At 39.3% G+C, this 18,075-nt stretch overlaps 1 protein-coding gene across 1 annotated transcript in view; it reads left to right on the top strand.

Annotated features, from left to right (window-relative positions):
- The window catches only part of Col22a1 (collagen type XXII alpha 1 chain), a 245,476-nt gene that overhangs the window by 177,741 nt on the left and 49,660 nt on the right, over nt 1–18,075 (top strand). Inside the window, exons 46-49 of the mRNA XM_051178562.1 lie at nt 6,002–6,055; nt 8,107–8,160; nt 12,455–12,508; nt 16,402–16,455. Of these exons, the coding sequence (XP_051034519.1) occupies nt 6,002–6,055; nt 8,107–8,160; nt 12,455–12,508; nt 16,402–16,455 (216 nt within the window). The remainder of the gene's footprint in view (nt 1–6,001; nt 6,056–8,106; nt 8,161–12,454; nt 12,509–16,401; nt 16,456–18,075) is intronic.

Below are 18,075 nucleotides of genomic sequence, written 5' to 3'. Positions count from 1 at the left end.
AAGCAGTGTGGCTGAAGACCTTTATATTGGCATACATACGCTTGGCTTTGGAAGCTGGTACCTTTACAAACTCCCCTACCTTCTGTTAACTGAATGAATTGACTCACTAATTACAGTAATTCAATATTTCATCAACTTTTGTTAAATTGTAAGTGGAAGTTCTTATTAGCCACGTGGGCACCATATGTAACAAGTAGGTTTTTCCTCCCGCAGCTAGTCTTGTCCCACCACCGCGCCAGCCCCAATTAACACACAGAGACTCTGTATTTGATATAATGCTGTTGGCCAGGTATTAGTTTCTTATCGGCTAACTCTGTCTTAAGTATTAATCCATTTCTGTTAATCTAAGTACTTCCACGTGGTCTTATCTTACCAGAGAGAGAGGCCGCCGGCGTTCTGCTCTCTCCAGCTTCCATCTTGACTCCTCCTTACCACTTCCTCAAATCCTCCTTATCTCCTAGTCCTGCCTATCTTGCTTTCATATTGGCCAACAGTGCTTTATTCATTAACCAATATGAGAAACATATTTACAGAATGTCATCTCCCATCAAACTTCTCTGACTCTTCTGTCAGTTATTTAAAGATACTGCCTGGACAGATGGTTTGCTCATGAGTTTTAGTAGCACAAACCCTCATCATAACTCTTAGTTGTAAAATCCAAGTGGCAAGGAAAAATGGGAGATGTCATTTTATAAATATGTTTCTCTTATTGGTTAATGAGGAAAGAACTGTTGGCAAATAGGAAGGCAAGATAGGGATTAGGACACAAGGAGGATTCTGGGAGATGTAGTAAGGAGATTCAGGATGTAGGGACTTGAGAGAAGATGGTCCAGACCCTCTCTCTGTTAAGATAAGCCCATGTGGAAACACTTAGATTAATAAAAGCGGGTTAATATTTAAGACAGATCTAGCCCATAAGAAATGCTAGCAACAGGCCAGCAGCTTTACATCTAATACAGCATCTCTGTGTGTTATTTGGGGCTGGCTGGAAAAGTGATAGTAAGAAAGGAATGTCTAGGAACCAAACAAAAGAACATTGATAAAGTCCGGCATGTAAGAGGCATTTAATATGCATGACTGAAATTGGTCCTCATGGCTCTTAAGTCATTGGACTTAATAACAAACACAAGAGGAGTCTGGAGAAGAGCAGATGACTTTAAAGAAACTAGTGTCATGGGACAAAGGGCAACCTATAAGGAGGTGGATTTTAGATGCATCTAGGGATTAAACAGAATTTGGCAGGATGCATTTGGCAGGATGGGGTAGGGTAGGGAGCATCCTAGGCTGTTAACAGTTGAACTTCATGTAAGAGGAGCAAAGCCTCCACATCTTGCAAACCCCATAAGGAGATGGATCCAGCAGGTTTGACTTACAAAGGATAGCACAAAGGTAGACTTTAAATAGGGAAGTACAAACAAAACGGTACCACAGTTTCAAAATTCACATTTATATAATGTGTAGTTATATTAAAAAGCAAATCAAAATCTCTTTCCAACCTGAGAATCCTCTCCTCAAAGATAGAAAAATAATCCGTCTTATAAATACCATAACACTGATCCAGGCGGCAATGTGTTCCACATGCTCAGGAGGAAGCTGGAGAATTTGAAAAACTTTAGTCTTAGGGAGCCAATCTGTTAACCTTGACATACATACATATCTCGGGAGTGCTAACTGCTACTAAGATAGAGGACATGGCGACCCTGCTTGTCAACCATGTTCATTCCAGATGTGCCAGGTACCTGGGTGATCATCAATAAACTAGCTGTCTTACTTGCTGTGGAATAAAGGAACATGCAAGCATCCCCTGTCTTTGCCACAAGGGGAAGTTTTGTGCCTGTGATCCAGACTTCTGTAATGTCAGTTCCTGTCTTCAACAGGAACTGGGAAAGGGAGTGCCCACCCACATACATGTTTGTTAAATTCAAAGAGAAAGACAGACTTGAGTTCCTGGCATTAGATAGGCAGAAGACTTGTATATTAGTTGCTTTTCTGTTGATGTGACAAGAGCACAGCAGTGGAAAGCAGATCATCAGGCCCTTGGAGTTTGTCTTGTCCTAGATCCCTCTTGTACCTCCATTCTTATGCTTCATGGCTTCCTGGTGCCTCATGATGCTTCCACGTATATCCCTGAAAATGTGAGCCAAAATTCATCTCTTTGCCTCAGGTATTTGGTCACAATTATGCAAAAGTAACAAAAAAAAGGTATTTTAAGAAAACTATAGCCCCTTATTTATTTATTTACTGTGGATTCAGGTTTATTTCTGTTATGTCATTGGCTATTTGAAACAGATATCAGGCAAAATGTACCCAACCTAATTTATTTAAAAAAATCATTTAAAATTGAGATTATAATTACATTTCTCCCTTTGTCCATTTCCTCCCATTCAAATTTCCAGTATGTCCCTCCTTGCTCTTATTCAAATTCATCTCATCTTTTGTCATTAATATTTATTAAATGCATATATGTATAAACATATATATGCCTAAGTATGACCTGCTCAGTCTGTATAATGTTACTCATATGTATGTTTTCAAGGCTGACTATTTGGTACAGAGAAGCAATTGGGTTGCTCTCCCCTGGGGAAGACTATGTCTCCCAATTTCATCACTCCTTATTTGCCTGTAGTTCTTTGTTTAAGGTTAAGTTGAGAAACAAGAATGAAGCCTCTAGAGAGAACTGAGTTACTAAAATAGTTCTGTAGTTTTATAAGGATAAAGGCCCTGAAAAGATGAGATTTAGATCTGTCTTTTGATTGCTGTACTTCTAGTGTGCCCCATCTGCTGTTAGCATGGTTGGTCTGCCTACTCCACCATCATTCAAATATCAGGACATCATTCATCACCCAAACCAGGCATCATAGCCTCAGAAATGAGTCAGGAAAGTAACTTGGATGTGGAGAGGCTGCTGTGGTCTCATTTTGCCTAGACCATTCTGGAACTTCCTATGTAAAAGAGAGTCCTCATTGTCCATGTGTGGGGGTTACAACAGGTGCCACTATTCTCAGTTCAAATTTCTTATCAGTCTGCAAAGACCAAGGGGCAAAAGTAGTTTCAATAGCTAAAAAAGGTGTCTTAGACATATTACATACTTAGCCATGAACTCAGCATATAGACAAAAGGATCTTTTGTGAAACACTCTGATGCTGTGCCTAACAAGGCAGGGGATCTATAAATGTCAGACACTTTCCTGGAAGGAAGTGAGTTATATTTGGAGGTAGCTATGTTTGCACAGATTTTCGGCTGTAGTGGGCACAGAGACAAGGACAATTGTGGGGATTCTGAGCTGCTGGCATTTTTATTGTTGCTAGCTGCATTTTGAAACCACTTTATAGTTAGGCTGAAGACTGAAATTTGAAAAGTATCCATTTACCTTTGAGGCCAATTGTCCTGAATGTCAGTGAAGCAGTGTGTAACCTTACTGCACTTCCTTGATTATTAAGTTGTTGCAGACAATTTCACATACCTATCAATACTAGATATTATTAGGCAAAGATGTTGGAATATTTTTTTTCCTGTGAACCATTTTGTTCCTTCCTCTAACCCTCATACTGTGAGAAAGAGTGTTATTAGCATGGCATCATGAGCTGCTGTTCACTAGAGTGAGATGGATTGAAAGAGAGCTGGACTTCATGCATAATGAGAAAGCTGTGGGGCTCTGAGCTCTCATAAAATGACCTTCTCCAACCCTCAGTCATTCTGGATGGACAGATTGAAATCTAGAAAGTGGCTTAGATGCAGAGATGGGGAGGGACAGGAATGAAACCAGTACTAGACTGATTCACTGTCAAGGACTCTTCATAGTACAGTAGGTTATTTTAAAGGAAGCAAAGTGCTGCTGTTTAATAAGTTTTACTGTAATACATTTGTTAATATGGTAAGTATACTTGGTGTGGTGGCTCACTTCTATAATCTTAGCACGTGGGAGACTGAGGCTGGAGTAGTGATATAAGTTTGAGCCCAGCCTAGGCTACATAATGAGTCCCAGGCCAGTCTTGGATGCAGTGTAAGAGCCTGTCTTATTTTTTCAGGCATATCTGGTGGCTCACACCTGTGTTTCTAGTACTCACAAGGTAAATGCAGGAAAACTGATATAAGTTTGAGGCCAACCTGTGCTACATAGTGCCAGGACAACCTGGGCTATAGTTTAAGAACACATCTCAAAATCAAAACAAAACAGGGAAAAAAAGCCAAAGGCATGATAAGTAAACTGGATGAAGTGGCTGTATCTATAAGTGCAGCACTAGTGGAGGCTGAAGAATTAGGAATCCAAGGCTTTCCTTGGCTACATAGTGAGTTTGAAGTCATTTAAGCTTTATGAAATTCTGTCTCAAAAATTAAAAACAAAGAAAAAAACAACTTGACTGCTCAAACATGAGCTGAACAAGAATGGCATCAATGTACATGCCAAAGTAGATGAGGGGAAAGCACACAAGACCTCAACCCTATACAAAGAACTACAGGAAACTCAGAATTTGTAAGAGTAGGAGAGGTGGTCCTCCCTAGGAAAGAACATACCAATGAGTTCTCTGGTGCCAAACGGCCAGCACTGAAATATATACATGTCATACCAATTAATGATAAAAGAGGCCATGAATTTGAAGGAGAGCAAGAGAGTATATTGGGGAGTTTGAAGTGATAAAGAAAAGAGAGAAACGTAACTATAATCTCAAAATATTTTAACAAACTACCTTAAGATACAATAAGTAAATGCCAAATCAGGGTAGGTGACAGTTAAGATTCTGAAAACTTGAATCATACTGTGAAGTTTAGTGTGTAAAAATATTTGCCATAGGTAGGATGCTCTAAGTATCTTGGTAAGTGGTGATAGTGATAGTGAAAGAAGTGAGTAGTTGATTGTTAGATATTGGTGGTGGTGGTAGTAACCATGGTGATGGTGGTGATGCTTGTGATGAGAAGGGGATCGTGATGGGTGGTGATCATGTTGATAATGGTGGTGATGATAGAAACCATGACAGTAGTGATGATAGTAGTGAGATGGGAATGGTGATAGAGGTGATACTTATGATTATTGTAATGCTGCTGACCATGGTGAAGAGGAGGATGATATAGATGTTCACTGAGTACTAGCACTGAGCTCATCACTGGCCTATCAACTTCAGAGACTTTTTTTTATGTCACTTAGTTTTCACTGTATCACCATTCTCATTGAGAAGGAAGGAAAGAGTCAAAGCATTACTCCCAGTGACATGCAGCAAACAATAATGTGAGCATCAAAGTGCCAAAAATAAAAATGATAATTACAACAAATAGGAGTTCCCCTTGCCCTGGACTCTAAGTTAAATGTTCCCGTGCATCATCTTGAGGTTTAATCCAGGCATTCTCTGAGATGGCTATCATTAGTTTTTTTGTCTTTGTTGGTAATTTGTTAAAAAAAAAAAAAAGTACTACTGAGTGTTTGCATGATCCCATAGCCAATACTAGGGTCATAAGGAAAATGTATGTGGAGAAAGTGACCACAGAGTTGAGTGTGCAGAACTCCCTAATCCCTCTTTATGTTGTTTTTTCTACCTTTCTCACATACCTGCTCATCAAGGATCACTGACACCTGTCTCGCCTTCCTGGAAGATCTTATACTTTCTCCACTTTCTCTTTCCTTAGCCTGCATCCTCTGCTCCACCTCTCTTTGTGGTTACAGGTATAATCTGGGACTGTCATCTACCTTTCTGGTGATAACTAACATCTATCACTATGCTTAGGTTCAGGAATGCTATGGCAGGCTCAGAGAACTCAATCTTGTTTTCCCCCCAGCCCTGTTTGCTTATGTTCACCCCAAGGGATCTGAAATGTAGCTAAACAGTTTCACATGCAGTCTCTCAAGCAGAGCTTGTTTCTGTCCACTGACTCCCTGGTTGGCTTCAACAATAATTTGATAAAGAATTTGAAGAACGAATGAAAGCACTGAGGCATACTTGGGTATTTGCAGTGAAATACTAGTGAATTTTATTGTGAATTGACTTGTCTTTTCTGTTTTCTTTCCAAGGGAAACCAAGGAGAACGTGGTGCAGAGGGTGAGGTGGGACAGAAAGGCGATCAGGTAAAGCCAATTTCTGCCATAAAAAAGTGTGCTTTGCAAGAAAGGCCTCCCTCTCAACTGTGTCCACCCTCTGCTTCTCATGACATCTTTGCCTCTTCTGCACCCACAGAGGAATGTTTGAATCTTGTTCTCCTGCTTTCTATCATGATGCTCTGCTTACTGTCATCGTGGTCCATCTCCCAGTTGTCTGAGGAGCCTTCATATTTGCTTTTTCCCCCTCTCTCTCCATGATTGGTCTCTCTCAGTAAAGTGTTTTCATTCTCCAGTAATCACCCCTTTATCCATCCTGCCATTTCTTGAGCCCTTCTTTTCCCATTCCTGGTACTATTTGAAATGTGTCATAGCACTCCTTGAGCTAGTCATTGCCCTTTCATCCTAGCTGAACCCTTCTCCTAATGCATGGTAGGATGGCACCAATACTGAAGCTCGGTTCTTCATTTGGATCTAGAATACTGCTTTGCCACTATCACTCAAGTAGCACTGATTCTGTACAGCCTTGCTTTGGGCAGCTTTAGTGGCTTGTACATGGTCTCCACTGCCATCATTTCCCCCTTATTGTCCCCTCTCTACCAGCTTTCCCACTGCTCTGCATCTCATTCCAAGGCTCATGGTAACAAATTCCATGCCAGACCCCGCTCCAGAATCTGAGACACAAAATAAGCAAGGGTGGATCCTGACGTCAGGGTATATTGATGCTGGTGGATGGAGGGTGAGCCACTGAGCCATTGATCCTCAAACAGTCACATGAGAGCTGTCTTAAGTTTTCTCCCCTGTGCAGGGTGTTGGTGGCACAAGCCTTTAATCCCTTGAGAGGCAGAGTCAGGTGGATCTCTGTGAGTTCAAGGCCAGTGTGGTCTACAGACCTAATTCCAGGATAGGCTCAAAGCAATACAGAGAAAGCCTGTCTCGAAAAACAAAACAAACATACACAAAACTTTGCTCCCCTGTAATTCTGTATTTAGAGATACAAAAGGTATCTGGGTTATCATACCAAGAATAGCATGTCAGCAACAAACACTGTTATTCATTGTGCTGAGTATTGTATTGGTTTTCTGTGGCAGGCTTGGAGAGAGAAAGAATTCCACTGGTATTGTTTTTCATTTTAATGTATTCACACAATACTAAATATTAGATACTAAATTATTTTTTAAATTTTATTCATTTAAAAGTGATTTAGTTTTTCACTTTACATACCAACCACAGTTCTTTCTCCCTCCTTCCAGCCCCCTCCCGGTAACTTTCCCCCACCAACCCCCCTCTCCTATCCTTTCCTCAGTAAGGGTAAGGCCTCCCATGGGAAGCCAACAAAGTCTAGTGTATCAAGTTGTTATTTCTAATGCATGGTTTCAGGGATTAGGGCTTAGAGTTTCATGTAGATACTAAATTCTACATGATAAAGAACAAATAGCTCACTCTATACTATCAGAGTATTGTTGGCATAGATAAGTTACTCTGAGCTTATTCTGTTAAGGAGGTACACACAGGCAGTCTCTCTCTCTCTCTCTCTCTCACACACACACACACACACACACACACACACACAGAGAGAGAGAAAGAGAGAGAGAGAGAGAGAGAGAGAGAGAGAGAGAGAGAGAGAGAAAGAGAGAGATCTTAAAGTTACAGCTCTGTGTAAATGTCCATGCCCACTTTATTTTCTTGTAGTTCTTCTTTAATGGGACACTATATCACTGTATGCATGTCTGGAAGGTTGGGAGTATAATAAACATAATTTTCCAGGTTCCACCTAGATAGAAATTTCAGTCCTTTTTTTTTTTTTTTTTTTCCTACATCCTCAGCTACTTCCTTGTGCCTTTCCCCCACCCCAGATGATTTTGAGGCAAATCTTTTTCAAGACATATTTGTTTTTGTAAATATTCTAATGAACTTTCTTAACCTATGGAGTCATTAAAGATACATGAAAAAGAGACCCTTTGTGCCCTGAGTCTTCAACCAGATCTGCTTAAGATTGTTTTTTGAAATTTGGTAATTGTTTCAATTTGAAAGCATTTTTATGAGTCACTTTTGAATAACCATCTTCTGTGTATTCCTAGGGTCATCCTGGAGTTCCAGGCTTCATGGGCCCACCAGGGAATCCTGGGCCACCAGTAAGTAGATTATCTAATGATCTTTGTCTCTTGATTTTGGCATTCAAGGTATGTGTCGATATCCCATGGAGATTGCATTACATTGGACCTATTTTATTTTAAGGGATAGGTTTACCCTTAAAGCACCCAAGGATGAAGAAGAAGTGAGTGGGATGAATATTGATGAATTTGAATAGCCTTCAAAGATGGGCTACTCAGGGTGATCTTGAACCTTAGTATTCCTTGCAAGGAAGCATGAAGCCAGTATTTCAAGGTTAGGATCTTGAATAAACTGAACTTAAAGATGCCCATGTACACCTAGATGATCACCAGTGTTCTGGGATCAATAACTGACCATTACAAGTTATTGTTCCCTATTACTCTTTTTAACCACTTATTGTTATTTTCTGGTATTTTTTGATAACAATAACTTCTACTGTTAATACAATCCAATTTATTATGACATTTAAGCAAATAATTTCCTTGCTCTTTTAGTAAGTGTAGCCATAACATTGACACAGAGATTCAGCATTTTTTGTTGTTGTTTTTATAGATTAGTCATGTTGTTTTTCTGCTTGGAACCAACTGTAGTTGCAGCTCTCAGATTCATTGAAGGTAGCCATGACAACAAGCAGTGGTAATTATATCCCTGCTGAGTGCAGGACCCCAAAGATTTTCTTGGATTCTCCATGAAACTCTGTCTCTCAGACATTGCAAACAAGGCCACTGCGAATGACTGAAAGCCTACTGAAAAGGAACCTATGCCTAACAGAAACCAGTATTTTAAAATAAATATTGTAAAAGATGGTCAGTTTGAATTATGAAGTTAGTTACAAAATTAAGCATGATTTGTTATTTATGGTTTTTACAGTGTGTGTGTGTGTGCCTGCGCACACGCACGTGTGCACGAGCATGTGGTGGTTATACATGTGTGTATGTATGTTCATGGAGATGCCCACAGAGTCCAGAAAGGGTGTCGTGATATCTTGCTTGTACAAATAGAGCTGGTCTGAAGGTCAGAGAATGGAGTATGCCACTAGATGACCTAGAGGAATTCTAGAGGTCTGAACATACAGACAGGAAATGAGCTAGCTAGGCAGAAACAGGATAAAAACAAGGAGAAACAGGAACTCTCTCTTGTTTGCTGAGACTCTAAGGTAGTTAGGTGTGGTGGTGGTTTACTCCTTCTCTCTAATACGTCATCATTTTCCTGACCCCAGGTTTTTATTACTTAGACCAATTAAGAACTCCATTCATAAAAGGGGGTATCAGAGCTTCTCAAACTGGAGTAACAGATAATTGTAAGATGATAAGTGTGTGCTGGGAACCAAACCCATGTCCTCTGCATCACCAAAAAGTGCTCTTAACCTTGGGATCATTTCTTCTATCCATGCTTTGTGTTTTTAAATAGTGTCAAAACTCCCTGACTTCTAGTTGTGTTAACTGATTCAAATAAAAAATCAAATGTAAAAAAAAAATAGTTTAATGAAATCCTATAAGAGCATGAAACAGCATTTGCCCTTTCATAGTAAACCTTTACATCAAGTTCATAATAAAATTATACATTTCAAAGAATGAAAAGTTCACTTTAAATCTTTGATGTTGACATCTTTTTTAATTCCTCATTCAATTCCTACCTGATCTTGTTCTGATGGAGAAATTTTCTAAATTGAGGTTTCCCCTTATTTCTTTCCAAAAAACGTTTCATTTGTGTTGTTCTCTCTCTCTCTCTCTCTCTCTCTCTCTCTCTCTCTCTCTCTCTCTCTCTCTCACACACACACACACACACACACACACACACACACACACATACTCACACACACAGAGAAAACCAAACCACAAATAAACCACAAACAGCATACCTATTTTATTGTGAGATCCAAAAATCAGACAAAGGAAATCCTGATAGAGGTGGGACTCCAGTGGATATGGGGTAGAGTCATTAGTGTTAGTCAATGAAGAACATATGAGAGACAGATGACTTTATCTAAAACCAGTTCATTGATGAATTTCTTTTCACAGTAACCTCCAAGTGCACCTCATTAGGATCACAGAGAATGGACACAGCCTTAAACCTCCTTCCCTTCATCCTGATTGCTCTAGTACTTTCCCACCAGAAATTGCTATAACTCAGAGCTCCTGAACAACCATAAGGCACAGGCCCTGGGTTTAGATGCTCATGCTAAATGATGAATCTGAGATACAGAAGCAATCACAATCAGAAGCCAATTGAGGCATGCTTCCAGCTTATGTAAATGCTTCCTGAGCATCTGTTTTCTGCCATGCTCTGTGCTGCTGTGCTGGAGCTTAGGTGATGAGTCAGCCTGTAGGCTCAGAGGTTGGTCCCACATAAGCAACTCAAGAGCAGAGAAGTAAGCACCCTGGTTATTTTTGAATAAGTGGTTCTTATTTGACAGAGATCCCATGGTCTAGGGTCCAAGCCCTTAGAACTCTTCCAGCATTTATTTTCTGCTTTTGTCAACGTCCTTCCACCAGATAAAAACTTTTACCACTTTCTTACTATACTTTTGATTCAAACTTCACAAATTCCACGGCTCAGAGAAACTTTCACTAATTTTGTGTAGAAAATCCAGATTTGAGATAGAAATTACACTTAGCTTTGGGGTCAATATGTAATTTCACCAATAGCCTCATGCTATTTTTTAAAACATTGCTGATGTCTCTACAGTTCATGAAATTAATCACTTGGCGTCTTATCTAGCCTAAGAGATATACGCAATCAAACAGTATTCTGCCCTGAGAACTTACAATCCATAGAAAATCAGCCCTATTTACAATATCAAGTTTCCTTGAGGTGTAATACTTTAAAATGGTTACTTCTCTGTTCCTTTAACATGGCTAGCACCTGAAACAATCACTCAATTGGTACATATAAATCAATCAAAAGCAACTGAATAGTTATCCATATAATTCTGTGAGAACTTGTTTTTGCATGCTTCATGATTAGTCAATATGAATTATGGGTCTGTCCCTTTGATGGAAGACAGACATATGATATTAAATGGCCCTTTGTACACAGTTCTTGGAATGTTTAGTTCTTTATGTGTGGTGATTTCTCTCTTTTCCTGCATTTCACAAAGGAACTGAGATGTGGAGGGTTAACATAACTGGCACTGGGTTGCAGAGCTACTCTGTGAAGTGTCAGGATACACACCCAGAATTAAGAATCTGAGGTTCAGTCTGAGCCAATCCCTCTGTTCCATATTAAGGACTCCTTCCAACTCATCTCAAACATTCCCCATCTCAAGCCTGCATAGGACCAAACTAGGGCTTCTGAATGTGGGTGACAGTGATGTGGCTTGCACAGTTTATCGGGCCGTTGGCAATGGGACCAGGATTTATCCCTAGTGTGTGAACTGGCTTTTTGGAGTCCATTCCTTGTGGAAGGATGCCCTGCTCAGCCTAGATACAGGGGGAGGGCCTTGGTTTGCCTCAGTGTGACTTGACAGACTTTGATGATCCCCCATGGGAGGCATCTCTCTCTCTCTCTCTTTTCCTCTCTCTCTCTCTGAGGAGTGGATGGGGGTGTGGTGGGAGAAAGGTGTGGGGAACAGGACGCGAGGAGGGAGAGAAAACTGGAATTGGTATGTAAAATTTTAAGAAAGCCTGTTTCAAAGAAACATTACCCATCTCCTTACAATGTAGGCAGTTTACATACTTTCAGAGAGACAGAAATCAAGCTTAGAGATCATATGCATCTCAGGAATGATAGCAAGAAAAGATTGCCTAAATTCACCCATAGAAGTGTTCCCTTCATCCCCTACTCCCATCAGATTATTCAAAAATATTGACTGAGTATCCAGTATACTCCAGGAGCTTCTTTTATTCCCAAGAACAGAAAAAATCATGAGATTTCTGATGTAGTTGGGATTGAAAAAGAGGAATATAGATAATAAAGAGTTTAAAGTCTGAAAACACTAAGGTATCAGACATTAGCCAGTGATACAGCAAAAAAAAAAAAAAAAAAAAAAAAGCTACAAAAGGGGAAAGATATTAATACTGTAGCTATCTTAGGAACTGATGCCTGAGGTGTGTCTGTGGGCATGGGGACAAGGATATAGTCAGACAGGACAACACCTCCAAAAGCAGTGGTATGACTCATATATCTGGGGCTTACTCTGCATTGCTTACTCTCTTCTCTGGAACTCTTCTTGCATTTTTTTCAAGTGTGAAGATATTCTGTTTTCTTAAGAATGACTGGCTGGTCAGCACTTTGTCCCTTCTTGAAATGTGGTTTCTCCCCCAGCCTCATTCCATCTGCTCATAAAACTGGTCTTCTTCCTTGTCTTTATAGGGAGCAGATGGAAATGCAGGCCCTGCAGGACCACCAGGACTCAAAGGGCCCCAGGTAAGTCTGTGGGAGACAGAACCATTTTTATGTTGACCTTTAGGACTTTTTAGAGCCCTGTGTTTGACAGCTCTGGTTCTGTCCTCTTCTATTGTGACCCACCATATGACTGAAGCTCTGTTCACTGCAATTGTTTCCAGTAGTGAGAATGTAGGGCAAATTCCCTTCTGCTAGATATCTCATTACCATTAAAATGAAGGTTTTGATGGAGTGGGCTGGTAATGTGTGATTCACCAATGAAAATGATCTCTAAATGTACATTCCATCTCTCATCACAGTAGTCTCTGTTCTGAGTAAGCACAGGTAAGCAGAGAAGTTCATCCTTTGCTGTGATATGCTCAGGTGTTTTTCAGGCTGGAGAAAGAAAGCTCTGTTATCACAACTGTTCAGAGGAAGGTACAAGTTGGAAAGAAGGTCATTGCTCAAGGCCTCTAAATCATAGCTGGTACTATTGGCAGTACTTTTTAATCTCGGAACGTAGAATTCTTTTTTTTTTTTTTCAATAAAGCTACTAGAACCACAACTGGATTCAGTGTCATAAAGCAAAATCTGAAAAACAGGTTGGAAGGGATTGTTCTGGTTGCATAGCACTTATAGGTATACCCAATATATCAATATCCCTTGCCCCTTCTAGTTTCTCTCCAGCCATTTCAGGCTTGTTATTTAGAGAAGTCTAGAATCATTATATTCATTTTATGAATATAAATATGATTGGAGAAACAGTCAATATTTATCAGAAGAGTCAAAGCCAACAGTTGATTTAGTTGAATGAGATTGAGCTCCTGCTCTTAGATCTCTGGAAAATGCATGTGCAGAAGAACCCTTAGGGTACAGTTAGCAACACCACATCCTTCTTTGCCAGCATGGAAAAGTGGTACCCAGCAGAAAAAGGCATACAGGAAATTAATGTTCAATTTGTAACTTGAATCCATTTGAAGACATCAGTTTAGTGTTCTTTCTACTATTTCATACCAACTCAGCATGGAGCACTGAGAATGAGTAACTGGCAGCCGCACAGCTCTTTGTAGGATCATCCTGTGGTCAGTCCATTTGAAGCAACCCATGTATAAAAATTCCAGGACAGAAGGCACTTCAGGAAGCTTTTTATTGATTCTCAGACCATAAAAGACTTTCCCAATAAAACTAATGGACTGTTTGCCTAAGGAGAATAAGTTACTGAGCCCAGTTGTAAAATCTTTACATTGCTATGAATTAAATTCTATTAAATAAGACTTTGATTCTATCATGGGACCCCTCGGGGAGCAGTCAGAGCTGCCCATTGTCCTGATAGATTACTATAAATATTAAATTGAGATTTAGGTGAAATGATATTGGCTGGGTAATATGGATACACAAAGTTCATACAACCTTAAGTATTCTCACTGTTTTGAATTGAAACATATGAACTACCTGCCATTATTTTGATATGACATGAAAGGCAGCAGTATGATGTTGTCCCCAGATGGCAGTTATTATAATTACTCTTATAAAACAGAATGTCTAAATAGTTTCCTCTTGATACTGAAAGTGGTTTGAGGACATAACTCCTCTGAAGCAAAATGAGTAGAGATTTTAGATTGTGTGGGTTTTTGTTGATCTTTTATAGTTGTCATAAAGCTATCTATTTACATAGCAAAGGAACTTGTATTTTCAACATGAAGACTTAATTTGAAAAAAATAATTATTTCCTATTTTTTGTCTGATTTCAATTAGTTGCTTAATAAATATTTAAATGTGTTAATTCCACAACAAGTGATTGGTACAAGCAAACTTAAGGGGAAAAGCCCTACCCATGACACCTTGTGAGTATTCAGTTCTAAAAAGAGATCAGGGAGTTTCTGTGGTGCAGACTGGGTCAGGGTGTTCTGGAAGATTGGTGAGGCTGACGCTGTGCTAGAATTTGTAGCTGGAGGCTAATCAGAGAATGTCAGTCTACTATGTCTATCTCCTGGTCTCTTGGTCACGTGAACTGCTTTTTAGATATTTAGAGATGTTTTTGTGATGTCTGTGGACTCAGGAGGAAGAATTTTCTCCTGAACTTGCCTCCCTCACCTGAGAATCAAGTGAATGATTTAGCTCAAGGCTTAGCAAGGTTTATCTATGAAGAAAGAGACAGCAAACATTTCAGATTTTGTGAGATATGATTCTCTGTTGTAACTACTGCACTGAGCTCCAGTAAGGCAGCATGAGCCATAGACAGTGCATATTCTGATAGGGCAAGATTTTATGCTAATAAAACTTTATTTACAAGAACAGGAAGAGGACTGGAAATTGTTGACCCTGTTCTGGAATCACTATTTTTCCATCTTAAGGTTCTTGAAACAATCTGGAAAGGTTTACAGAATGCTTCATGATCAGTATTGATGATTCTCCCGTGCTGACTGAATTTTTGATAGTGTACATTTATACTATTTGCACATGTGGTGGAAGAATCTATAATAGGAGAGTTGAACATTATGTTTTGCTAGATTGGATAACTTGCATAGATCTGAGAGGCAGTGCATCCTGGTTAAACTAAATGTCTTATAACAATGCTGTAAAAACACAGCACACCCAAAACTGAAATCAACTTAAAGGCATATCACATTCTTTATATTATTTTAGAATTACAAGTAACTATTCCATACGTATGTAATGAATAAATACTTAACAGGAGCATTTAACAGTGATAAACATAAAGCATGATCCTTTCTGCACCACACTCAAGTGTCTGTAAAACAACTCTTATGTGTATTGAGCAAGTGTTGCTGCTATTTCCTTCCAGGTTTAGATTTGGCTAAACACAAATGTTCAGTTTATTCACAGGATAAATAGTGCGAAATAAAGGAACTTTTTCTTGGTTCCCTGATGGGGCTATTTTTAAAAATCTGTATAGATGTGAAATAAGTATACACTTTTGTTGTTTTCACATACATTATGATGGTAAAATCATAACCCTTTAGAACAGAGGTTCTCAACTTTTGGGTCCTGACCCTTTCTGGAGCAAAGGTGACCCCTATTCACAGGGTTCACCTGAGATCATCAGAAAATGCAGTATTTACATTATGATTCATAACTAGAAAAATTGTAGTTATAAAGTAGCTACAAAAACGATTTTATGGTTTTGTGTCACTACAACATGAGGAACTACATTAAAGAGTTTCAGCATTATGAGGGTTGAGAACAATTGCTTTACACTATCCCATTTTATGTGATTAGAGGCATCGGAATCTTGTCTTGCAGAGGCCCTGGCAGAGGTTGGAAAATTATCAAGAGCCTTACAAACTCATGGCAGAGACATGGGGTGATGATGATAGGAAGTGAAGTAGTGTGATCAGAACAGAGGCTGAAGCCCTGGTTGCAGCTATAGGCCTTCAGGAATAAAATGGGAAACAAAATATCAGTTGCAAAATACCACACATCTTTCATGGAGGGGATAATGATTTGTAGCTATATTTGGTTAAATGTTTGGGAATCTCTTGGGGAAATTCACAATGAAAATAATGAAACAGTGATCATACAGGCCTCCTGCCCAGCATTTAAACTTGTGCTGGGCTCTTTAGTTATAGAACCCAGAGTCATGGGCTATGCTATGCTAAAGAACAAATGTTGAGTTGGCTCTAGAGCCAAGTATTGTGAACTCCAATGCCCCAATGCCGCAACTCCGAGGCCTTCTAATGATGGATTCCCCAAGTCTCTGTAATGTAGAGTGGTCTCTCTGCACTAGCAGTAAGTATGATTTGTTAATGATATCATAGCCCTTAAGAGAGACATAGCCTGTGAAGCAAAGAGGCTGCAGGTGTAGCCTAGCTTTTAACCAACTCCTCCTAGCTCAAGGGACAGCACCCTGTGAGATTTCTTTTGAAAACAGCTAACTAAATATTTCATGGTATTTTTATGTCTTGCTCTTTCAGGGCAAAGAAGGCCCTCCTGGTCCCCAAGGTCCATCAGGCATTCCAGGAATCCCAGTAAGTATCAAAGAGTCTTGTTTCTCATCAGAAAAGTAAGCAAGCAAAAATACATCGCAGACTGGTACATACCTATAATCCGAGAGCTAGAGGGTGAGGCAGGTTTTAAGGCTAGCCTGGGATACAGGAGATGCTGTCTTAAAAATCTGCCCCACAGAAAAAAAAAAAAAAAAAAAAAAAAAAAAAACTCATTGTAAGAGCAAGGCGTGGCCACTAGTAGAATTTATAGTATTTTAGGAAATTAGAAGAAAAATAATCTTGCACCTGGTTGTTACAAAAGTCTTAAATGTCTTAATCTATCAGGCTAAAAATGGATACTTTCTTATGGACCTAAATAATTCTCATTTTCTCTCCTCTTATAGTTACATTCCTGCATGTATTCCTACATACCCAGACACATTTTTTTAAGTACAGAACTTCTATTATATACTCATAAAATTTGCATATAATATGCAATGGGTACTGTATTACATATTATGTTCCTCTGTTACATCATAAACGAGTTGTTTCATTTCAAAACATTTAATAGATGGCTTCACATGCATTAAAGCTCTCCAGTTCCTTCAGGGTGACCCTGTAGAACAGAGTTTAGTTGATATATTTAATTATAGCTAAGGTTTTTGATATGTGCTGCAATGTTTCCCCACACAACTATTTTATCTCAGCTCCACAATTTATTATACATCTTATCAGGGTTGAGATCTCCAGCTTATACTAATTGTTTGTCATGGAAGACCTAATCTCGAAGAATGAGCTCTTGTGATTAACTTCCCACAGCATCCCTCTCCTGCACCCCAACATGCATTCTTTTATTCCAGCCACACTGATATTCTTTTGGCTCCTACAACACACTATAGTCTTTCCTGCCACAACTGATCCCCTCCGAGCCACGGGAACTTTGCATGTGCATTTTAGTCTACCCAGAATGACCTCTGGTTACCCTTGTTTACTAATTGATGTTCTTCAATTTTTGTGTGCTGGGAATGGATTCTATAGTTTCATGTATGTAAGGAGTAAGGATTTTTCTACCCGCTGCCGAGTCTTGTTCTGCCACCACGCCAGCCCCAAATAACACACAGAGACTCTGTATATGATGTAATTCTGTTGGCCAGTTACTAGTTTCTTATCAGCTAGCTCTGTGATAATTATTAAGCCATTTCTATGTATTTCCACGTGGTCTTACCAGAGAGAGGTGGCTGGTAGTTCTAGTCTCTCCAGACTCTCCATGTTGACCCCCCTTCCTCCTTCCTATTTCCTCCTTGTCTCCTAGTCCCTCCTATCTTCCTTTCCTATTGGCCAACAGTGCTTTATTCATTAACCAGTATGAGAAACATATACAGAATGACATCTACCATCATCTCCTCTTTTCTGTCTAAATAAAAAGAAGGGTTTTAAGCTTAACATAGCAAAATATATAACACAACACTTATCAAGTAAGAATCACAGTTAACAATATTTAGTCCATTAACAATTAGGAAGATTTGAAGAAAATATTCCATCATCTATTTTATCTTGTGAGTCTAAAGTCCTATATGTACCTTATAATTGAATCCTAACTAAGGAAAACTATAACCATAACTAGCTGCCTTCAACTCCTTCAAAGACCACAGAAGGATAGTA

This window comes from Phodopus roborovskii, unplaced genomic scaffold (genome assembly GCF_943737965.1).
Source record: "Phodopus roborovskii unplaced genomic scaffold, PHOROB, whole genome shotgun sequence".
NCBI lineage: Eukaryota > Metazoa > Chordata > Mammalia > Rodentia > Cricetidae > Phodopus > Phodopus roborovskii.
The sequence above is the reverse complement of the archived record's forward strand: the minus strand, read 5'-3'. Positions and strand labels throughout refer to the sequence as shown.